Source organism: Mesoplodon mirus (genome assembly GCF_964341445.2).
Source record: "Mesoplodon mirus genome assembly, chromosome: 3".
Classification (NCBI taxonomy): Eukaryota; Metazoa; Chordata; class Mammalia; order Artiodactyla; family Ziphiidae; genus Mesoplodon; species Mesoplodon mirus.
Genome location: NC_138978.1, coordinates 160,433,956 through 160,458,552, shown reverse-complemented (window position 1 = coordinate 160,458,552; position 24,597 = coordinate 160,433,956). Strand labels below are relative to the sequence as shown.

General features: G+C 44.5%; 1 protein-coding gene and 1 long non-coding RNA gene across 2 annotated transcripts in view; one reads left to right on the top strand and one right to left on the bottom strand.

The window, feature by feature from the left end:
• LOC309800523 overlaps positions 1-15,950 on the top strand; it is a 32,232-nt gene extending 16,282 nt beyond the window's left edge. The window contains exon 3 of the long non-coding RNA XR_014293471.1: positions 15,816-15,950. This is a non-coding gene — a long non-coding RNA (uncharacterized lncRNA). The remainder of the gene's footprint in view (positions 1-15,815) is intronic.
• RNASEL (ribonuclease L) lies at positions 1,049-19,130 on the bottom strand. Its single transcript, XM_082614682.1, is given in 8 exon segments — positions 1,049-3,193; positions 3,196-3,317; positions 3,972-4,102; positions 7,825-7,957; positions 8,752-8,957; positions 10,203-10,288; positions 14,771-16,432; positions 18,892-19,130. Coding segments are annotated over 7 exon segments (2,208 nt in total). The 5' UTR covers positions 16,245-16,432; positions 18,892-19,130; the 3' UTR covers positions 1,049-3,137.
• Between the last annotated feature and the right edge of the window lie 5,467 nt (positions 19,131-24,597).

Here is a 24,597-nt window from a genome sequence, read left to right as displayed (position 1 = left end):
CATCCATGGAGAAAAGAGGAAAAGTGAATTGCTTGAGGATTAATTCGGGGGCACTCCATGTTTAGGGGTTGAGCAGAGAAGGAGCTGGCAAAGGACACTGTGGAGGAGCAACCATTGGGGAGGAAAAGCAGGTAAGTGTGGTGCCGCAGGTGCTAAAGAAGACAGGTGCAAGAGCAAAAGAGTAGTCAGCTGAAGCAACTGTGGTGTGAGGTTGATGAAGACAGAGAAGGACCATTGGATTTGGTTGCTATGAAGGCCGTGGGTAACCTTGACCTCCTAGGCTTTAATAGGAAGGAATGGATGAAAGCCCCGATACACACGCTCACAAAGACCATCCAGCCTACCTGAACTCCCTATCTTTGGCTCTCCAGAAAAACCACACCCTTTGGACTTGCAGACCTGGGTTTGCACCCTGGCTCTTCCACTTACTACCCATATGAACTTGGGCAACTTAGCAATCCTTTCTGAGCGTTAGTTGCCTCTTCTGTAAAATGGGAATAATTACATCTTATGGCATTGTCATGTTTGTTATGGGATGTCATATATAAAAGCATTAGGCTCTGGAAAGCAGTAGGTGCTCAAGAGGTGGTAACTATTATTCTTACCATCATTTTCTCTCCTATGTTGCTTGTTCAGTGCATTCTAGGCAGGCAAGCTCCCCTCGTCTCTGTGTAACTGGCACTTCTGCTTGACAAGCCCAAGCACAGAATCACTTTGCCTAACACAGTACCTAACGTGAACTACAAGCTCAATTAAATGTTTGTGATAATGGCAACTGAATAAGAAATATTTGCAGCATGTCCACAGAAACCCTTAGAGGATTAAAGCAGAGAGTACAGTCATCAGACCCTTCCTTTTCTACAAGGACCCCCAAGGTGCGTATTGTTCCCGAATTAATGGAGGGCTGAGATTAGGCTCCTTTTCCCATTATTAAAGAGCAGGATGCCTTTCTTAAAACTTACCCAGGAATTAATCACTGAGCATTTTCTATTGTTGATATCACTACTCTCTAAAGTAGAAATGTCACTCAGAGAAAATCAGACATTCAGATAATTCAAAGTTTTATTGAGTATGCTTTACAAATGGGCATTTGATTGTCATATCCAAGTACTCACTACAAATCAGAAAAACAAATCTTACTTTTAAAACTTAAAGCAACCTTGCTGCTCCTAAAACCTTAAAGAAAAGTCTTAAGTTTGTTTCTTCCAGTACTTGTTAATTTCATTCAGTGACACCCTTTTTAGACCACCTCCTTTTTAAATTCTATTTATTTATTTATTTTTGGCCATGCCCTGTGGCATATGGTATCTTAGTCCCCAACCAGGGATCGAACCCGCACCCCCTGCGCTGGAAGTGCAGAGCCTTAACCACAGGACCACCAGGGAAGTCGAGACCATCTCCTTTTCAGAAAGAACCTAAGATACTGTTTTTTCTCCCAGCTCCTCTCATTACAAAGCTTCATCTTCACCACCACAGTGAGGATAACTGGAAAGAACATCAGACTTCATACCAGAAAATCTTTTCAAATTCAGACAGTGACTCTTCCTATGCATTAGAGTAAATCAACACGTCTCTAACCTTGGTTTCCTCATCTGCAAAATGAGGATCACAACACTTATCTTACAGGATTATTTTGAAAACTAAAGAAGTAAAATATGCAGGTATAATTTATAAGTTATAAAACACCATCAAAATGTGTCCTAGCATTATTACTCATGTATGAAGATGGATCATTCATTTTTCAATGAATATTTATTGGCCATTACCATGTGGCAGACATTTTGCTAAGCTGTACGATACACATCAAAAATATATATATGTCATTGGTCCTAAGGAGCCAATTATATACGTATATCATTCCAGTGGGGAAGAATCATGCTCTGGGTGGAGAGAAACATGCTCTGGTGTGGCCATGGGTGCTAGGGAGCCAGAGAGGACACTCAGACAGGGGTGTGGAAAGTGAGGGCATTCAGAGGACTTCCTGAGGGAGTGAAACTGGAACTGTCTCACTGCAGATCCAAAAGCAAGACATCAAACTCGAGTCACGCCTCTGTGAGGTGAGCCACACAATCCACAGTTCTGGGCTCCCAGCCAGTTCAAAGGTAACACAGCCCACTAAGGCAGAATTTCTCAACCTCAGTGTCACTGATAATTCTGTTCTTCTGGATAATTCTGTGTTTCGGGGGTGCTATCCTGTGCATATCATAGAATGTTCAGCAGCATCCCTGACCTCTATCTACTAGATGCCAGTACAACCCCCTACCCTCAGCTTTGATGGACATTTTAACTGCCAAATGGTCCCTGAAGGGCAAGATTGCCTACAGTTGAGAAATACAGCCTTAACATAATAGAAAACCAACACAGGTGATTCTAGAAGGAATGCATTTCATACAGTCGGTGCTTAGACTTATACTAGTTAGTGCTCAACGAATATTGAATGAATGAATGAGCCACCCAGAGCCCATTTGACCTTTTGGATCTCATGTAGAAGAGCTCTGAGCTAGTAATTAAGTTCTAAGGTGCCGAGTGAGAGGTAACAGTAACACCACGTCCATTTATACTGCGCTCTGTGCAAGTAGTATAATCTGGGGCAAGTAGTTCAATTTCCCTGAGTCTCTCAGGCTCTTCAGTTCCTAAAAGGGGATATTAATCTTATCTTGCAAGGTTGTTGGGAGAATTACATGAGATAATTGATGAAAACATAAAGCATTAGAGGTTTAGGAACTCACTCCTTTGGTGCAGTTGACAAGAGGAATCTTAGCAGGATGCTCTCCCAGCTCCTGCCACTAAGCTTTACCCTTAAAAAGGACTAGAGTAGTTTGAGCATATGCTTTTTTTGTTGTAAACGTGGAGAATGCTGAGCACGGCACCAGGAACTGACACATCAGCTATCCAATTCATTGCTCACAAGCAACCAGGTTAGTCAAGAGGCCCAGGGAATTCCCTGGTGGTCCAGTGGTTAGGACTCCGTGCTTCCACTACAGGGGGCATGGCTTCAGTCAGTTCCTGGTGGGGGAACTAAGATCCCACACGCCACGTGGTGTGGCCAAAAAAAAAAAAAATGTCAAGAGGCTCAAAGAGTTGTGACTCGCCCAGGATTCCACAGCAAAAAAGTACTTCCCTGAATTCAAAAGGCACTAGGGCTGGCCAGCCTGCTCACCACCACCACCTCCATCACACCTAGGCTTATTTAGATGTGAGGTTTTGGAAAATGCTTTGTGTATTCTGTGTTCTGTAGTTTCCTATAGACATACATGACCAGATCGGGAAATTTCTCCTGAAAATACTGGGAAGGTTCTCCAATTCTTGACTTCATCCTGAAATGAAACATAAATATTTTGATATGCTTGCCCCAAACTCTGCATCCCCCCTTTATAGCATATGGCCCTGGAAATCTTTTTTTTGCTCCCCTGGTTTCTATAGCAGAATAAATGAGGACTTTGGAATCTGACAGAGCAAGATTCATCTCCTGACTCTTCAACTAATGGACTAAACTTTGGCAACTTAAGTTTTATGAACCTCAGTTTTATTATCCATAAAATGTACATAATACAATCCCACAGTCCCTTATCTACAATGCTGAAATCCAAAAAAGCCCTCAAAACTTCAAGTTTTTTGTGAGCTTACAGCTAAGAATTTTGGTAGCAAAAGCTAATTGGATTAACACGGGGCTACTCTTCTAATGCTACATTTGCTTTACCCAGCCACGCAGTCCCCTGTATTTCTTCACACAAGAATTGCTAGCCTACTGTTCAAGGGGGCTCAGCAAAAATTGAAAAGGAAGAGGAGAAGCTGCAGGGCATGTCCACTGTTGACTGTAAGACCCTTGTGATGGCCCTTTTCCAAACAGAAGGAGGAATGACTTTCATCAAAATAAATTTTCTTCTTTCCTTCAAATAGCAGATATAAATTTAGAACTGGAATTTTTAAATTATTCTCATCCCATACATGACTTCTCATACATGACTTACATTTTATTCTTGTCTTCATTAATGTGCTCTCCCAAATTCCGGATGAACTTCAGCAGGTCACCCACAGTGTCCTGATAAACATTGCCATTTTTATAAAACTCATTCATTTTTTCCATCACAAATTTGTCAATCTAAAAAAAATTACACAAAAATGTGGTAGCAACACAAAATAAATCCTGAATGTTAATACAAAAAGGCAGAATACAAATTTGAATATATGCCAAAATTTCCACTAATTAATAAAGCAAATTAATACAAAGAAAAGAATGGAAGTAAGCACCATACACCACAACGCTAACTGTAGTTGTGTTTGGATGTGGAATTATAAATAACTTTAAATTCGTGTATCTATTTTCCAAGAGAATTGTTTTCATAGAAATTAACTACATTAAAACATGGTTTAGGAAATCGTTGGCTACTATACGAGGAAATTTGCTCACTATACTCTGCAGTAGCACTATCCTTGTGGCCACCCTTCCAAATTCATACTTGATTACATCTTCTTCTTCAAGAGGGTTGTCCTGACTGAAACCAGGCGTTGCAGCCATTGCCATAGTGAGTGTGGTGGTTCTTTGTTTTCTTTTGTTTGTAATTATGTTTCCAAAGGTTACATGTTTCTCCTTGTCCCTAGGTGTCCCAGGGCAGCTGCTCTCAATAATGCCTTCCTGGGCTTCCCTGGTGGCGCAGTGGTTGAGAGTCCGCCTGCCGATGCGGGGGACATGGGTTCATGCCCCGGTCCGGGAAGATCCCACATGCCGCGGAGCGGCTGGGCCCGTGAGCCATGGCCGCTGAGCCTGCGCATCCGGAGCCTGTGCTCGGCAACGGGAGAGGCCACAACAGTGAGAGGCCCGCGTACCACAAAAATAAATAAATAAATGAATAAAAATAATAATGCCTTCCTCTTGTAGATGGCTCTGATAGGTAGAAAGAGTCTGGAGTAAGAGAATAAGATGCAACAACCATGAAGCCAGAGGGTCCCTTAGGAAGACTAACTGGTGACTAGAAGCCTGCCTGGGGGTACTATGTGTGGAGCACATGTGAGAAATGCTGAGCATGTATGTGTGCGAGGAGAGGCAGCCATATGAAGAAGGTGGAGTCCACACTGGAAAACTGGTTGCACGCCCAGGAAAATGGGCAAGTCACCAAAATCAACAGGACAACAAAGCTGAAAATGAAAACGAAAAGAAAAGACTTGAAGTCAATCAAAATTCAACATATGTCAATGAAGTTTCAGGGAAAGAACCAATGAACTGAGAGACAAAAGAACAGAATTCTCTTCCCAGCTCTGCCAACCTCTGGCTTTCCAGCCCTGAGTATTTGGGGTTCCACCTCTGAGCCTCAACTTCCTTGGCAATTAAATGATTTGGTGGACTTGACGGCATCATAACATTGTGCAGTGAGCCACTTTAGTGCGTGGCCTTTTTTTTTTCCCATTTTTTTATTGAAATATAGTTGATTTACAATGTTGTAATTTCTGGTACAGCAAAGTGATTCAGTTATACATATATATACATATTCTTTTTCACATCCTTTTCCATTATGGTTTATTAGAGGGTATTGAATATAGTTCCCTGTGCTATGCAGTAGGATCTTGTTGATTAAATACGTTTTTATATTTTTATTTTTAACCAGTTTTAAATGTTTCTCTAGGGGAATTGGCACATTTAATATTTGGTCTCATTTGTATTATCTTTTTTTCTGTATCTCTATTTTCCTATTCGCTTTTCAATTCTGTACCTTCTATTACAGTAGATTGGGTATCCTTTTTGTCATTTGAAGTACAATCAGAATAAAATCTTACGTAAATTATCTGAGGATAAAAAAGTAGTTCTACCATTATTTTTCATGTTTATAAATAAAACTGAGGCTCCTTTCTCTGAATGATAGAGTCTTTGGGTTCAGCCCCATTTTCTCCAACCCCTTTGTCTCCCAGGTTCCTCGTTGTTGTATCTCGTTCTCTGGAAACACTTTTTAAAATTACATTTTTGCACCTTAGAACCTGCCTGTATCATCACATCTGATGACTGATAACGTTCCATCACCTCCATAACCTTTATCTCTCTAGTGATATTTAGCACTCTTCTTTATTTGTACTTTCCTCTTCATTTCAATTCTGTCCTTCCTTCTTATGCCTCTGGACCTTTGGGCTTTGATTGATAATTTACCCAACACCACTGCATTTTCTCAAACCTGCTTCTGCTTGCAAACAGAAAGTAAAGGCCAGATAATTAACCTTCAAGGAACGACTTTCCTATATGGTCTGAAAATAATGCTCCATTTAACACTGAGTGGAGAGTGAGAAAAGAAGGGAAGCAATAGCTTTCATCACCTGCTTCTTCTGTGCTTTGTGCTCTATACTTCTCTTATTTCTACTTTTGCAACCACTTTTATTAGCACTTCAGTCTTGAGGTTGGATTTCTCCTTTCTGTTGCCTGTAGTACTGTTTCTCTGTCTCAGACATTAAAAAGAAAAAGAAAATGACAATCTCTATCAGCTACAGGTTAGCACATGGCCTTTAAGCCAGAGTGCCCAGCTTCAAATCCTGCTGCACCCTTTACTGATTCTGTGCCTTTGAAACAAATCACTTGTCTGTGCCTCAGTTTGCCCACCTGCAAGATGGAGCTAATTGCCTCAGAGGCTGTTGTAAAGATTAACTGTGGTTACTCATGGAAAGTCCTGAGAACTACAGCTGCCATATAGTTAGCACTATGTGATCGTTCGCTATTACTATCATCTGCTCTTGTTTCAAATGTCTTTGTTTCTACAAGTTTAATTTTTAGCTGAACTTTTATAGACATTCATTTAGCAAAGAGTCATGGCACACCTACTCCATGCCAAGAATACAATGACAGACAAGACAACAGATGGTCTCTGCCCTCGTGGAACTTACTGTGTAGCAAGAAAGAGAGACGTTAAGCCAGCAATTATGAGTGTGATATGTGGTCTAGAGGCAAGCAAGGGAAGGAAAGCAAAATGAGACACAGAAATGAAGAGGTTTGGAAGAAGCAAGAGTCCTACATCAGGCTTAAGATACAGAAGCTGCTGGTCTCACTCAAAGACTTGAGAGTTATGGATTTTCCCATAATGCTTTGTCCATGTCTCTGGGGTACCCAGCATGTATCCCACAGCCATCATTCTGTGGGTCTCTCCGCCCCACATGGATGCTGTACTCTGTTTTGTATATCTCTGACCTTGCATGGGCCTAACACATACTGGTACTTGATAGATGTCTGCTCATTAATAATAACGAAAGTTCTGATAGTACTGACTAGGCTGAAATGGTGATTAATTTTTATGTTCCACTACATTGAGTGGACCTTCTCTGGAAGAGGAGGAATTTGAAAGATCATCTTTTTTTCTTTTTTTTTTTTTTTCATTTTCTGTTCTCTCATACAGAAAATAGGTGCGTATATGGATGCTCAGGCTGGGCTATTCATGGACAGCAGAGGCAGCCAGTCTCCCTGGATGGAAATGCCCCATGGGGGAGTACCTCCTTTGGGCTAAACTCTATTTAATCAGCTGCTCTTGTCACAGTGGAAATAGAATTATTAGTCAGACCTCGCTCAGAAAACAAGGCTTGAGAGAAAGAGTCACAGAAAAGAAAAAGGCTCTTGGGCTGTGACAAGGCCATCCTAAACAGGAGCCTGGATGAGTCTCTCAGGAGGGCCTGGCCTGGAGCAGAGACTCAAAAGGGCAGAGGGGACCTGGGATGGGAGGAGGGAAAGGAAAATCCCCTTTCTCACCACTTGGTTGGGCCAGGCCCATAGTATAAAAAAGTTAGGAAAACCAACGTAACACATGACACAGATTCTTATTTCTGGAATAACTCCCAGACCGTAGGAGTTGTTCATACCTTAGTTGTCCACTGGGCAAAACTTGTGGAAAGTTCAGATGTTTCAGGTTGCAGACGCTGGAGGATCTCGCCATTAGCCTTTCTCTTTTTGATGTCAGATTCATTTCCCACATTCCTAAGGGTCCTGTAGCGGCTGAGAATGATAGAATCATCACGGTTGTTCCATCCTTCCCACTCTTTACAGAACTATTAGATTTTGGCTTTTGATAAGAGTAGTAAAAGCATGTCTCTCAAATCTGCATAAGGGGAGAGCTCTCTCTCTCTCTGTTTTCCCTCATCCTTTTTCTATTTTTCAATGGAGAAAACCAGATCCAGAGACGTTAAGTCACTGCTCCAATGACAGCCAGCCAGGAAATGCCAAGCTGAGAGAAAAGCCTGCGTCTGCTGATTCCCAGCCTGACTCCTGCCCACCTCACCATGATGGTTAATTTTATGTGTTAATTTCACTGACCACACAGGGCCCAGATTAAATATTATTCTGGGTGTGTCTGTGAGGATGTTTCCGAGGAGATTAGCATTTGAACCAGTGGATTCAGTAAAGTAGGCGGCCCTCCCCAATGTAAGTGGGCATCATCGAATCTATGGAGGGCCTGAATAGAACGAAAGGGGAAATTCGCCCCTCTCTGCCTGATTGCTTCAGCTGGGACATGGCTCTTCTCTTGCCCTCAGCTCTCCTAGTTCTCAGGCCTTCAGACCCTTACTGGAATCTACATCTTCAGCTCCCCTGGTTCCCAGACCTTTGGATTCAGATTAAGTTACACCATTGGCTTTCCTGGGTCACCAGCTTGAAGATGGCAAATAGTGGAACTTCTCAGCCCCAATATTGCATGAGGCATTTCCTTATTTTGTATATATATAAAGAGCCCTGACTAATACACTCACTGTCTCTGTCCTGGAGGCCTGTAATATACACTCAGTTTTCCTTACCTCGCCCAACTCCAAAAGAAAGGATGACCCAGCAGGCCACTCAGATGGGCCTTCACGTTGTCCTCAGGGAAGAACAGGTGATGAATGAGGTCCCGAGTTTCCTCATCTGGAGAACGTTGAATCAACTCTTCAGTTCTTAGATCCTTCAGCCTCTCAAAAGGAATGTCTCCCTGCTTTACCACATACAGGACCAGCCGTCCCAGGGCCTACACAAAAGCCATAAATCAAGCTAAGAGTGCTTATGAATTATCACTCTATTTGGGGAACTTTGGAGGGTGTGGCGCAGGCTATGAGCAAATGGAAAACGGGTAGAATCTCTAGGAGATTCCACAGCCTGGTCAGGGAGAGAAGGCATGGGCTTGTGCATAGAGAACTCTTCAAGGTAGTATAGTTTAGTATACTCCCTCTTCAAGGTAGTATAGTTTATAGGTTTAGGTTTATAAGGAACAAAAGATAATCCCAGGCCAGAGTTGTCAGGGCAGACTGCTTAGAGGAAGAGGAATTTGAGCTAGACTTCAAAGTACGGATAGAATTTAGATAAACAGGGGAAAGGGAGAAGGTTTTAAACAAGGGGGATGCTCAGAGTCTGGCTGGGAACTGGGACTTTGGGTCAGGCCTATGTCAGGCCACAGAGAAAGGAGCCAGACCAGGTCCCGCAGAATAGAGTGAAGGCCCCAGGAGTCAGGGCACAGCAGGGAGGAAGGACCAGGAAGGAGGCCAGCATAGAAACTGCACTGGGAAGGACACTAGTCAGGGAAGGAGCTAAAATCTGGAGCCACTGAACCAGAAAGGCCAGGTATGGATGGAGAGTTCTTGTCTATTGGGTTGGAAGTTCAGCACCCTGGAGAACTCCAGGCGAGAGCTGCCCTGGCAAGCTCAGAATCTATCTGGGAGCTGTGGTCTGCAGAGGCTACGTCTCTGTTCTGTCTCCTCTCTGGAGAAACAGTTCTTTCAGGATCTTAAGCTTTGGGGCTAAGTTTAGTCTCTTTCGAGTTGCGGATCGATCCCATCCCTCCGCTGTGCTTCAGAGGGCCTTAGTCGCTGGCCCTCCTAGGAGTTTGGCATACGTGTTTGAATAGAGTGGGAAAAGAAATCTCATTTACTTTGTCTTTAGGCAGAAAATACCTCCTACAGGAATTGTGGAATTATTTTGGAGAAAATCTCCTGGCGGTAATTCTGGAAGAAGTGTGGCATGCTCAGTGTATTTACTATTCAGCCTGTGGGGTCAGAGAGAGATCTAAAGAGATAGAGAAAGGGGCCACGGCGATGGCCAACCCCACACCCACTTGGCTGTCTGCAAGGGAGTGAAGGCAATGAGTACCAGGGAAATGCCTTGAAATGTCTTTCCTTCTGGTTGAAATAGGAACATCCTCTAACTGGCCACAGGGAGTAAGGTAATGAACAAAGAAGGAAGCAGAAAGATGGAAAAATAAATTGTTTGTAGAAATTACCTCTAGATCTCTCTCAATTTCCTGTGGATCTCCAGTCCACTTGATGCTTTTATCGAAATCTGCCAGCCAAGCACCATTCTTGGAATCTAAGGGATAGTTTGTAGAGATGCATTGAAAATCCTCATTCTCCATGCTGTAATTAATTGAAATAAGTCTGGAACACAATGTACAATCTATCATCTCTGAGGAAGACAATGATAAGCTCATATCTGCTTTGTTGTTTGCTTCTCAAAACACCGTCACGTGCACTGTGTCGTTTGATCTCTTAGGTATCTGCCAAGAGCAGGACTTACATTTTATTTGTTCCAAGCCAAGGGGTGGGGAAGCATGAGGATAAGAATAACCAGCTCCCCAGTCATGCAACTCCTGGGGTCAAAGAGCACAGATTTGTAAAGAAGCTGCTGGCAGGAGTTAAGGTTACATCCTATAGCTAAAGAACAACTAAACAACAAGGGTCCAAATCCAAGACCACCTTAAGCATAGCATTCCACCAAATCAAGCCCACTAGTTACTGCCCACTAAGACGTTGTAATCTGTTACCACGAATAAGCCATGTGCTTGTAATGAGTCACTGCCTCCTTGCCCCCTTCAGAATCTTCCTCCCTTAAAGGAAGCCACTAAGTCTTCAGAAAGAGGGATGCATGGATGAGAGAGGTCAGGAACAAAATGAAAGGTGGGTGAGTCAGTAATTTGTCCTCGAAGAGGTGCCTTAAAGGAGTCTGAGAGGAAGGTTGGGTAACCCCACATAGGATGATGGCCACTACAACTTTGTGCTTCTCAAACTCCTTTCATTATGAACTTAGACATCAGAGTTGTGAGGAAACTCAGAGTCTAACAAAAAGGAACCCATTAAATCATTCAACAAATGTTTAGTGAGGGGAAAAAAATGATGGTGAGGAAGGAGAACACAGTCCTGGCCCTACAGAGTTTAGAGTCTCTGGGCAAGGAGACCAATACTAAAGGAGGGTAAACATTAAATTAATTGCAATTTTGACAATGCTAGCCCAAAGTGCAGGATGTCCTAAAAGTGTATCACAAGAAGAGCTACATGGCTGGGCGACGGGGGTGGGGGGGGGTTGTGGTGCAGGGAGGGTGGAGAAGTTTTCCTTAAGGAAGAGATGCCTAGGGAATCCCCTGCTGGTTCAGTGGTTAGGACTCCGAACTTCCACTGCAGGGGGCATGGGATCAATCTCTAGTTGAGGAAATAAGATCCCACATGCCGCATGGTGCAGCCAAAAAAAAAAAAAAAAAAAAAAAAAACAGAGGAAGAGACACCTAGATAGAAAAGATCAGAAAGTAGAATTTGGGTAGGTGAGTGGATGGGGAACAGAAGGAAGAGAGAATTCCAGATAGGAATGCGTGGAGAATTCCACTCTGGCAGAAGGAAGGCCCAAGTGTGCACTTGGGGAGGAGGGACAGAGTCAGAAAGTTGCTTGTGATGAGGTTGAAGGGGCAGATGGGGTGCAGATCATAACCACAGACCACTTTCAATTATGTGAAGTGATAATTTCCCTTCACTTATTTAAGCCACTTGGAGTCGAGTTTTCTGCTACTGAAATTTGAAAGTACCTAATGGAATACCTCACATCTCTTCTAACATTTGATTTGTTTATTACACGCCCCAATTTTTTATTTTTAGTTTCAACAGACATTGTTAAAGTGCTATAAAAAGTTTTAATGCAGGCTTCCCTGGTGGCGCAGTGGTTGAGAGTCCACCTGCCGACGCAGGGGACACAGGTTCGTGCCCCGGTCCGGGAAGATCCCACATGCCGCGGCGCGGCTGGGCCCGTGAGCCATGACCGCTGAGCCTGCGCGTCTGGAGCCTGTGCTCCGCGACGGGAGAGGCCACAACAGTGAGAGGCCCGCGTACCGCAAAAAAAAAAAAAAAAAAAAAAAAGTTTTAATACTTACGCTCAGTTTCTGTACTACAGTGTAGAGAGGGAATTTGGCCCTGCTGACACCTGATTTGGCGCCAGTGGAACTGGTTTCATACTTCTGGCCTCCAGAACTGCGGGAGATTAAATTCCTGTTGTTTTAAGCCACCAGGTTTGTGACAATTTCTTTTAACAGCCATGGAAACTTACACATTTGGTTAGCTATGTTTCTTTGGGTGTAAGTTCTTCTGTTTCATGCCTCTCTTTCACAGTATTGGCACCTCTCCAATATCTTAAGTGATTTTCGACTGTAAGCCTTACTTTGCGGTTGGGACTCCCTGACGTCCTGCGAGTTGCTTCTGTTAACGCCACCCAATATAGTGGAGGGATGGAAGCAGTCGTCAGAGCTTCTGCTTTGCGTTTTATTCAGTGAAGCTCTGGGGTAAGCAGGACATGCCACTTAGTAGCTGCTTTGGCAGAAATCTTGCATGTTTGACTGCTCTTTGTTTCTCTTGATATCACCAATGACCCAGTGTCTCAAGCAGTCCCCCGGTCTGCAGAAGAAAGGTCTGTCATAGATGCTTGGTCCCTGGGGAAGAGGGGAAGCCCAGGGTTTGATCTTCCTAGTGTCGACTGATGCAGCAATCTGCCTGCTAGCTGGTCCTTGGTCCTCTCCTGCTTCTGGCTTCCATCACTTTGGAGTGGCACTTTTCTACACTGTTCCTACATTCATGAGTGATGTTTCTCTGTGGCTTCTTGCATTTGTCCTGGGCTCCTGTATTATTCTTCAATCGCATCCTATCTATGTTTAGTCTCTCCATGATTCTTCAAGGATTTTGTCCTCTAGGAATTCTTTTTTTAATGTTGATCTCAGTTATGAATTCATTTAAAAATCTTTTCCCATCATTTGAGGGAGTTAATACAGGGAAGAGTCTGCAGTATGTGCTTGGTTCGCCACCTTGAGGCAGAAATATAATCGGTTCTTTACTGTTCAAGCTTAAGAATGGAAGAAGTGGTGCTAGAAATTTCAAAGAATAGGTAGTCACAAATTATTTTTCTTTAGAACGTGATGTGTGACCCTCTTGCATCAAGATCAGCAGGTAAACTTGGGAAGGACCTCACTTTTGGCTGAACCTCAAAGACTCTTCCTTACTGGGTAGAGTTGCACATATTTCTGGCCCTTGTCAGTCTCCCCAGCGAAGTTGCTTAAATCCAGGAAGCAGTGCCACAAGCACCTGTCCTCAAACTAAAACCAGATCTTACATCTACCTATTTCTCTCTTCCAGGACCTTAAGTACTGTTCTCTGACTCTCAGTACCCACCTCTTCTTTTTACCCTGGTCCCTTACACCAAGCTTAAATGTCAGTGCATATCTGTAGGTTAGGTATCTGCTTCTGCTTAGCCCTCTAGACAAGTACCTGGCCTTTGTTGGGCACCTACAATGTACAGATGACTTGTCCATTTGACATACTGCACTTAGACCTCATAACAACCTTATGAAGGAGGTATTATCAGTCTCAAGTGAGGAAACCAATGCTCACAGAATTAAGTGACTTGCTTGAGGTTACAAAGTGGTGGGACAAGGCTGCAAGGCTCCTTAAATATGGCTGAAGCCAAGGCTCTTTTTACTGTATCCCCTTGTCCCCTGGGACTTTACACTCAGCTCTGCTTGTTTTTTCTTTTTTTTTTGAAGTTTTGAATTTTATTTTATTTATTTATTTTTCATACAGCAGGTTCTTATTAGTTATCTATTTTATACATATTAGTGTATATATGTCAATCCCAGTCTCCCAATTCATCTCACCGCCCCCCCCCCCACTTTCCCCCCCTTGGGGTCCATACATTTGTTCCCTACTCTGCTTCGTTTTTTTTGTTTTTTTGTTTGTTTGTTTGGCTGCGTTGGGTCTTCGTTGCTGTGCAGGTTTTCTCTAGTTGCAGTGAGCAGGGGCTACTCTTCGTTGCAGTGTGCAGGTTTCTCATTGCGGTGGCTTCTTTTGTTGTGGAGCATGGGCTCTAGGTGCGTAGTTGTGGCTCACGGGCTCAGTAGTTGTGGCTCGCGGGCTCAGTAGTTGTGGCACACAGGATTAGTTACTCTGTGGCATGTGGGATCTTCCCAGACCAGGGCTCGAACCCGTGTCCCCTGCATTGGCAGGCAGATTCTTAACCACTGCGCCACCAGGGAAGCCCTCAGCTCTGCTTGTATCCTTGAATGTTGCTTTAGTTTATTTGGTTTTGGCTTGCAGCAGTGGACACTGACTTGTTCGGCCTGCTTGCAGTATGTTTCACTGTGTCACATCTTAACCTGGATCCCAATTTTAACCTCAGTTTTGCAATTAAGTTTCACTGTAACTGCCACCTTCTCTGAAGGAACACCCTTTCTAGGTTCCCTGACTTGCAGACTACTCCAAGAATTCAAACTTCTGGAGCTGGCTCCATCCAAGACCTACCTTCATATTTGTATTTGCCAAGGGCAATATAAGGTTAGCCTGCTATTCCATTGGTATCCTTGACCTCCACGTGGAATACGAGTTATACCTGGTAGCAGGAGAGGTTGCACTGTAACTGTGGATTTGTTACATTAATCCTCAAACTGAACAACCCACACTGACTCTAGTTCTTCCCTGTTCTGCCATGAAAATCCTTTCCTCTCGTAACTAAAGACCCTACGTTTCTAAGAGAACACTGGGGACTTACCTATTAACATGTTTTGTGGCTGCAGATCCTGGTGAGTGTATCCAGACAGGTGTAGTTCCTCAACAGCCTTAAATAGAGATGAGAGGACATTTCGAGCAAACTCATCTTCCTTGTTTTGCCCAGCCTCCCCTCTGTGGTCGGCCAAGTGCTTCTCCAGTGTGTGTTCACACAGGGCGAGGCACACGTACAGAGAGCCCTTGTAGTTCTCACTGCCATAGAATGTCACATTACTGTTGGTTCGGTTGCTCTGCAACAAGGAGACTTCATTTTGTCCACGTGTGCTGCCTTCATAGAATAGCTTCACAGCTACCTCTTGGTCTTCATAGAACCCCAGGTAGATGCCCCCTTCAGAAGTGTCAGCAATTTTATATTCTTCATCCATAAAGATCTTAAGTTTACCAATCATAGGGCGGTATATCCTGTGGAGATGTTTCAGGGCTTCCCCCCAACGTGAGCTCTGCGGCTTCCAGTCTTGAGCAGGAGGGTGAAAATCTTCTATGGCTCCATGCTGGCAAAGAAACTTTGCCAGGTCATGGTCATAATTGCGCCTTGCTATGGCAAGAAGGTCTCCACAATCTGTTCTGGCTCCTTTGTGGCACAGCAACTGGGCGATTTCCTTCAGCTTGAGTTCGACAGCAAGATACAGTGCTGTTTTGCCCTCATTGTCTGTGTCATTGATCTCTATATGTTTTTGTTCCAGAAGCATCTGCACCAAACCCAGGTTCTTCTTTTCCACTGCCAGGATCAGGGGCGTCTTCCTTCCTTGCCCCCTCACACTGACATCAACCTTACAGTCCAGCAGAAGGCGAGTAATGGCCTTCACCTTCTCATCATCAGAGTTCATAAGAGCATAGGTCAAAGCATTTCTGCCCATATTGTCTCGGGCATTGACATCTGCCCCCATCTCGTGAAGGAGGATCCTCACGACATCTACATGCCCTTCTTCAGCAGCATCCATGAGAGCAGTGGCCCCTCCTTTCCTAATCTTCTCTTGATCCTGCTTTGTCTTTCGATGCAAATTCACCTTTGCTCCATTGTTATACAGGAACCTTAAGGCTTCGACTCTACCATACCCAGAGGCTTCCATGAAAGCTGTGAAGCCATGAACATCACACTCGTTGACATCTGCTACTTTTGGAAGTAAAAGTTGGAGCACCTTCACATTTCCAGCGATGCCAGCAAGTATGAAGGGAGTGGCTCCATTCCTCTTCCGCAGACAAGGCTCAGCACCATGATTAAGCAGAAGATTCACAATGTCCTCGTTGCCACTTTGCACTGCATTATGCAAAGGTGACCAGCCCCATTCTTCATCCTGGAAATTGACATCAGCCCCTTTTTTTAGCAATTGCTGGATCCACTCAATGTCTTCCTTTTTAGTAGCTTTAATCAACAATTTATTGTCTTCCACTGAAGCCCTCCCATTAGTAGCGGGTGTGGGTCTTTCCTGAGGATTGTTAGGGCTCTTGGTCTCCATGATGGTAAATACCACTGGTTACAAATTTTTTGCCTTTTTTTCAAGAAAATGAAAAACTTATCTCCTTGGGATTTGATCAAAGAAACGTGGAACTCTTAGAAAATCCTGTCAGGGTCAATCAGAATTATCTGGCTACAGACCACCAGTAACAGGAAGGACAATACTCTTGAAGTCTTCTGACTTTCCACCTGGAGATGAGAGAGGAACTTTATAATTTTATAATAGTGAGAAAACATTTAGACTTCCCTGGTGGTGCAGTGGTTAAGAATCTGCCTGCCAATGCAGGGGACACGGGTTTGAGCCCTGGTCTGGGAAGATCCCACATGCCGTGGAGCAACTAAGCTCGTGAGCCACAACTACTGAGCCCATGTGCCACAACTACTGAAGCCCACACACCTAGAGCCCATACTCCACAACAAGAGAAGCCACCACAATGAGAAGACTGTGCACCGCAACAAAAAGTAGCCCCTGCTCGCAGCAACTAGAGGAAGCCTGAACGCAGCAACGAAGACCCAATGCAGCCAAAAATAAATAAATTTATTAAAAAAAGAAAACATTTGAATTCGAGAAATTAATTTTACTAGCAACTTTTTCAAAATACATCTATTATAGAAATTTTAAATATAGAATATTAAAATATATATAAATTTTAAACAAGAAAATTATTACTTTATTCTCCCACTGCCCAGGAACAGGTATTGTTAATATTTTAGTATAGTTCTATAGATTTTTTAAAAAATAGTTGGGCTCATGCTCTGTAAGTAACTTTGTATCCTGCCTCCTTTCATTTAATGCCTTATTATAAATAATGTCCTATGTTATTACAAGGGTTTTAAAACATTTTGATGGCTATGCAATATGCCATCAGAGAGGTTTTTCAGTTCTCTACTATGGAGCAAATTTTTAAAATAACTTTTAAAACAGAGTTTCAAAATGATTATTTTTTTCACAATTCTAAATAATGTTGGAGCAAATTTAGCTTATTTTAGCTTGTTTTCTTATGATAGATCTTATAATAGATTTCTTATGATAGATTTCAAAGAACTGAATGCCGAGACAAAGGCTATGATTGTTTTTAGGATTCTCAACCTATATTAATACATTTTTTTCCAATGCCATATAAACATACTCTTACTAGAAATAGATGGCCTTTTTAAAAAACCAGAACCCTCATTTAATAAGCAAATATGTGTTTTTCATCAGTTTGTGTTTCTGGTTGAACCTGCTCAGCACAGTCCTGGTTCTTTGCACGTGTGCAGTCCTATTCAAACTAGTGTAGAGTATGGTTAAGAACTCAGACTCCCAACTCAGCAAAATCTAAGTTTGAGCCCCTGATCGTGTAATTCTAGACTCTTACTTCTTAATCGTGTAACCTTAGATTACTGAGTCTCAATTTTCTGTTCCCTCAAATGGGGGCAACAATAAATACAGTCCCCCATAAAAAGTGCATTGAAGTAGGGAGAGGGGGAAATATTAAGCCTTCAATAAATGGTAGAGCTAATTACGTTCGTTTATGAAAACAAAAGTTAACAAGTCCCAGTCTCCTCACCCATGTGCATATACACACTATACAAATAGGGAACCTGGGGGGTCAGTTTAATCCAACTGCCCTTGATCAGCTCTGAGCAATTTAGACCCAATTCAAATAGCAGATGGCAGCAAACTGTTACCTGAATATCTGCATAACTACGTCTGCTGCAAAATTCACAGAGCAACCATTTTTCAGCAATCTCACCCCTCCGACAGTGTCAAAGCCCCTACCTCAGAGGTCTAATCAAATGTGCAGCGGAAGCACAATCACCCGGTAATGAACTCTCTGGACCCAATGTTTGTGTAAACACTTCCGGTGACAGTGAGTGTGAGGCGTGCTGGAATAAAGGACCAGGGAAGGAAAGAAGCTCGAAGAAACCTGGAAGACTCGGGGTTTCTTCGAGCTTCTTTCCTCCTCTGGTCTTTTATTTATTCCAGCCCACCTCCAACTGCTACCTTCAGTGTAATACAATCATTTAAGAATACCACGTCTTGGGGGCTTCCCTGGTGGCGCAGTGGTTGAGAGTCCGCCTGCAGATGCAAGGGATACGGGTTCGTGCCCCGGTCCGGGAGGATCCCGCGTGCCGCGGAGCGGCTGGGCCCGTGAGCCATGGCCATTGGGCCTGCACGTCCGGAGCCTGTGCTCCGCAATGGGAGAGGCCACAGCAGTGAGAGGCCCGTGTACAGCAAAAAAAAAAAAAAAAAAAAAAAGAATACCACATCTTGGACTCCTTTTGAGGAAATGCAAATAAAAATGACGATAATGATAATAAGAGAAACCTCAAGTAAAATATCAGAGTAGAAAATAAAAATAACCCGTCAAAAACACTTTAAGGGAAGAGTCCTGCTTTCAGTTTCATTTTCTCCACATGACAAGATGCGCCTGATAAACGGAGATGACTTGCATAAATAATGTGTGGATTGTGACAGAACCCTGGGAATCTCAGGTGGGCTCAGGCCCAAAGGGCCCCCTGGGGCTGGCCAGCTGGCTCTGTGTGCTCTTTCCTCTCCTCCAGTTCTACACCCACTGTCATCTCCAGTCCCCAAAGCCCAAGGAATCCTTTAAAGAAAACAACTTCTCAAGCTTTCCCAGCTCTCCTCCTTCTGCCCACCTTACCTTCTAAACACAGACGCCTCCTCCTTGGTGATTTCTCTGGCAGCACTTAACCCTCAAAACACTGTAACCAGCAAGGAAACAGTTCCGCCAGGGTCTGGAGCGTCTGGAGCGTCCCGCCCAGCTGGGCGGAGCCTAGAAAGGAGAGTGAAAGGAGGAGGGAGGGGACACTGACCACGCCTACACTCGGCAGAGGTAGCCTGAGCTAGCAGCGCCTTTAAACCTCCTAGAGGAAAGTGGTGGCTCTTTTGGTTTTTAACCTTTTATTTTCTATTGGAGTATAGTTGATTAACAATGTGTTAATTTCAGGTGTACAGCAAAGGGATTCAGTTATACATATACATGTTTTTATTCGGTGGCTCTTAACTGATTGCTGAGGGCTGATTTGATGTCCAAGATCGTGCTGCTCAGCCTTCAGCCTTTCAGGTCACAGCTCCAACCTGACCACGTTGTTCCAAACCCCCTATCTTCTTGAGGGAAATGAATGGTAAATAAACATTTATTGAGCACCGACAGGGAGCCCGGCACTATGTTCATTGCTTCACAAGAGACTCGGACCCAGTCAACCCCTAACAATCCTGATGATGATGAAACTGAGGCTCCAGGAAGCTAGATCAGCCCCAGAGCCCAAGCTCCTTCACTCACCTGGGTGCTCTCAACTCACCGCCCTGAGGCAATGTGGCCTCCTGGAAAGGGCACAAGGCTGGCTGTCTTAAGACCTGGTCCTGCAGCCAGAGCTGTGGCTGTTTTGCTGAGTGACCACAGGCAAGTGGTTGAACAATGTTGGGCCTCATTCTCTCATGTTAATATGATTTTTAAGATTCCTTTCTGCTCTAGAAGTTCTGTTCCTGACCATTTTCCTAGCACTGAGTTGCACGCTGTATACTGAAGGCTACAATGGGAAGTATTCCTGTCCTCAAAGAACAGCCAGTCTTGCTGGGAGACAAACTTCCTAGAGGGTCATGAACAGCGAGCAAGGTGTGGTAACATGTTGGTCACCAGTGGCACGCCATCCAGACTCTCAACCTCTGTTACCCCTTACACCCCAGTGACTCCCAAGCCTCTCTCTCTAGCCCCAGCCTCTCTGCTGAACTTCAGACCCACAAAACTAGAACATGTCCCAAACAGAGATTCTCATCTCTCCCTAAATCTGCTCCTTTCCTTTTTCTCCATCCCCATGAATGGCACCACCTCCTGAATGCCACTCCTCATTCTCATCCCAATCCCAAGTCTCCTACTTTCATCTTCAAGGGGATGACTACCTCAGCCCTTACTATCGCTTACTGGAAGAAACTGATGGCTTGCTTCTCAGCCTCTAATCTAGTATTACCTGCTTCACTGACTTGCCATAATGTTCAGGACAAAGTTCAAAATCCTTAACCCATCATTCGTTCAATTAATATTTATTGAGCACTGACAATGTTGCCAGTGACTATTCTAAATGCCTGGCATACAGTGATTTATCACACAAGTGCCTCATGGGGGTCTTCCTGGAGCTTGCATCTTAGTAGGCAGAAATAGATCATAAGTAATTGAGAAATGCAATATGTAACATGATTTGAGGTCCTGATATGGTCCCTGACTGTCCTGATTCCTCATGGGCATCATCACTACTACCACCCAGTTCCCCATCACATCACACTGCTTCCCACCACCATGTCTCTGCACATGATGCTTTTGCTACCTGAACTAATAATAATGATAAGAAGAAGAAGAATGATGATGGCAGCAAGCATTTATGTAGCTCTTTAGTATGCTCTAGGAACTGTTCTGAGCCCTTTATATATATATATATTAAATCATATAATCTAATCTTTATGAGGTAGGTACTGTTTTTTTAATATTTATTTATTTATTTTATTTATTTGGCTGCGCCAGGTCTTAGTTGCGGCATGTGGGATCTTCGTTGCCCCAAGTGGGCTCCTTTAGTTGCAGCATGTGAGATCTAGTTCCCTGACCAGGGATCGAACCTGGGTCCCCTTCATTGGGAGCTCGGAGTCTTAACCACTGGACCGCCAGGGAATTCCCTCTAGGTTTATTGAGAAATAATTGACATACATCACTCTAGAAGTTTAAGTTATATAGTATGATGGCTTGATTCACATATACTCTGAAATGATTACCACAATAGGTTTAGTTAACATCCATTATCTCATATAGCTACAATAAAAAAAAACAGAACAAGTAGAATTGCTGGATCATATGGCAGTTCTATTTTTAAGTTTTTGAGGAAGCTCCATACTGTTTTCCATCCTGGCTGCACCAATTTACAATCCCACCAACTGTGCACAAAGTCTCCCTTCTCTCTACATCCACACCAAGAGCTTCAGTTTGTTTTTTTTGTTTGTTTGTTTGTTTTTGGTTTTTTTGCGGTACGCGGGACTCTCACTGTTGCGGCCTCTCCCGTTGCGGAGCACAGGCTCCGGACGCGCAGGCTCAGCGGCCATGGCTCACGGGCCCAGCCGCTCCGCGGCATGTGGGATCTTCCCAGACCGGGGCACGAACCCGTGTCCCCTGCATCGGCAGGTGGACTCTCAACCACTGCACCACCAGGGAAGCCCAAGAGCTTCAGTTTTTAAAGGGGATGTCAGCCCTGTTGGCTAAACAAATCTAATTTTAACCCCTGTACCCCCTGGGCTACCTTAGCAATTATGCTAATAATTTTCATTTCTATTGAAATTTCACATCTTTATTAAACTGCATTAATAAACAAAACTAAAAGTTATACCTCTTGGATATAATTCCAAAGGAAGGAGCCAACTTAAAATGAGAGCAAAGTTAAGCAATTCCAAGGGAAAAGTTTGTATAGCCTGACCTGACATGGCCACAAGGAGGCGGCAAAGGGTGAGGGATAGGCCAGAGCCCTCCACGGTCGACACGGAGGCGACAGCACTGACGCGGACATACACGAGCCTGGGTTGAGTGAGCACCGTCTGGATGTAACGGCTCCGTCCTTGATCTCCTCATCTGGAAGTCTGGAATGCCCTTCATATCAGATAAAATACAGTATGGAAACAGCTGTACTATACTTGGGAAAATAGACTTGGAATCCTGGCTGTGAACTGTGACTCTTCCTTTCTTTTCAAAAAGTCAATAAATAGTTATTGACTGTGTACAAGGTACTGTGCTGAGTACCTGGAATCAGATAATAATAATAGTTAATATTCGTGGGATATCAGCATTGTGCCACTTTTCTTTCATTCCATGTTCCCTCTGAGGGGTGCACTCTTACTGCACTCGTTTACAGATGAGCAAAGTAAGCCTTGGAGAGGCTTAGTGGCTTCCCAAGGTCATACAGCGAAGGGGCCAGTTCCAGCCCCAACATTCCAACTCCACGAGCTGGGCTGTGTATCGCTCAGCCGTGGTCTGTTCTGCCCCATCTTATCAAATAATGTGGCTCCCCATCTTGAAGAGAGTGGTTTAGTGAAAGAAAAAGAGCTGTGAAGAGGCAAGTGACAGTGCCATGTCACACATGAGGCGATCAAGGTTAGGACAGGGTGTCCTAGAATCACGGAAGTGGCAGAGATGAACGCTGGGCAGTGGACGTCTGGGAAGGAAGGCTTCACTTGAGGAGGTGATGTTTCTGCTAGATTTTCAGGAGGCCTTTTGAGGAGGGCATTCCTCCTCAGCCCCCAACCCCTAATTAAAAGAAAGACAAAGAGGGCATTACAAGCAGAGAGAACAGCATGTGTGTAAGGGCCATCTGGGCAGGGGCGAAGTCAGGAGAGGGACTTGGGTCAGATCAGCGCGAACCTCGTATGTCATCGTAAGAGCTGGACTTTCTCTCGTAGTCAAAGGGGAGCCACTGAAGGGCTTGAATGCAGCCATGGAGTGCTCAGATCTGTGCTTTATGGATAAAGACTGACACGGCGTGGAAAATGAACTGGACGGGGAGAGCACTGGGTAGGGGCACCAGGTGGGAAGTCGTTTTTATAGCCTAGGTTGAAGAGGATGAAAGTTTCCTCTAAGAAATCTCAGTGAGGGTTTCCCTGGTGGCGTGGTGGTTAAGAATCCGCCTGCCAATGCAGGGGACACAGGTTCGAGCCCTGGTTCGGGAAGATCCCACATGCCGCGGAGCAACTAAGCCCATGCGCCACAACTACTGAGCCTGCGCTCTAGAGCCTGTGAGCCACAACTACTGAGCCCATGTGCCACAACTACTGAAGCCCACGTGCCTAGAGCCCGTGCTCCACAACAAGAGAAGCCACCGCAATGAGAAGCCCGTGCACCGCAATGAAGAGTAGGCCCCGCTCACTGCAGCTAGAGAAAGCCCGTGTCCAGCAGCAAAGACCCAACACAGCCAAAAATATAAATAAATAAATAAATAAAACTATTAAGACGTCTCGGTGAGCCGGGAGGAGAAGCAGCATCTCTCCCTATCAGGGTTACGGGACCAGAAGGCAGTGGATATCTGAGGGGGACGATGAGGACCTTGGCTTTGAATGCGCTCCATACCATGAGCCTGTGGGAAGTCCAGGGAGAGGAGTCTGGTAGGAAGTTGGAAATGGTCATCTAAACGTTTCTCCTGCTGGATTTAAAATTAATCATTAACGCCATCTGCTAAACATGTATATGCTAGGCCCTGGGTGTAGAAAATTGGAGAGGGGGACATGCCTAAACCCCAGGAGTTTGCCGTCTGGTCAAGGGAGACAGAAAGGAGGAATGTAAGTGCTCTGATGAGGGTTAGCAGCAGTGGGGGCACATGAAGCACAGGCTTCAGGGATCAGACCCAAAGGCTCAGGGAAGGCGCCCCAGAAAGACCCTTGAGCCTGCTTTTGAAAGATGCGTCCCCAGGCTGATGAAAGAGTGATGAGAGTAGGGGACACAGCAGGGAGGTGGTCCAGGAGGAAAAAGCAAGGAGGCTTGAACAGTAGGGTGAATCTGGGAACCGTGAAAGGTTTGTTTTCAAGGGGCAGGTGAGCGATTGGGAGCAGAGGCTGGAAAGGCATAAGCAGGCCGCTCAGGAAGTGCTTTGCCTACTAAGCCGAAGCCTGAAGTGCTCTGGGGTAGGACCAGAGCCAGTGAGTTTAAAGATATTGGAGACCTCTTGCTGGCTGCGTGATTTTCAGGAAATCACTTAAACACTCTGAGAACCAATACAGTAGAGGTCCTGTGTTGGTTTGAGCCTGACACCTGGGAGATGTATAGGTCAGCCAAGAGTCGTTCTTCTTTATCTCTAATGCGTATCTACCACCTTCAGGCCACGCCATGGGCTCCAAGACCACCCTGTATGTGAGAAGAAGGGCTAGGGGAGGGGAACAAGCCTTGCGGATGGTCTTGCTGGATTGAGGAGCCTGCCAGCACCCACCCCAGTCAGTGGATGTCCGTCACCCCCATTCACTTCTCCATTACTAGCCAATTACACCCACGTTTTCCTACTGGCACCCATACTGTTTCAGAAAATACACATTTGTGCCCTTGTCTAAACTTATCCAGAATCCCCACCCACCATTAAATGAGGCTACCTGCAGTTCATGGTACGGCTACTATTTTGGTCTTCTGCCAGGCACATAGAATGCACTAGATGCAATAAATGCATGTAAAAAAGGCAAAAAGATGGAAGGAAAGTAATGAGAAGAGGAAAGGTTCCTACCTCCCCACCTGTCTGGGTACCATCTTTCTTCTTCCCTCATCCATCGTATCCCTCAACCATCCCTCACAGACTGGACTCCCCCAACCACGGTGTCACTGGGTTCCAATCTCATCTCT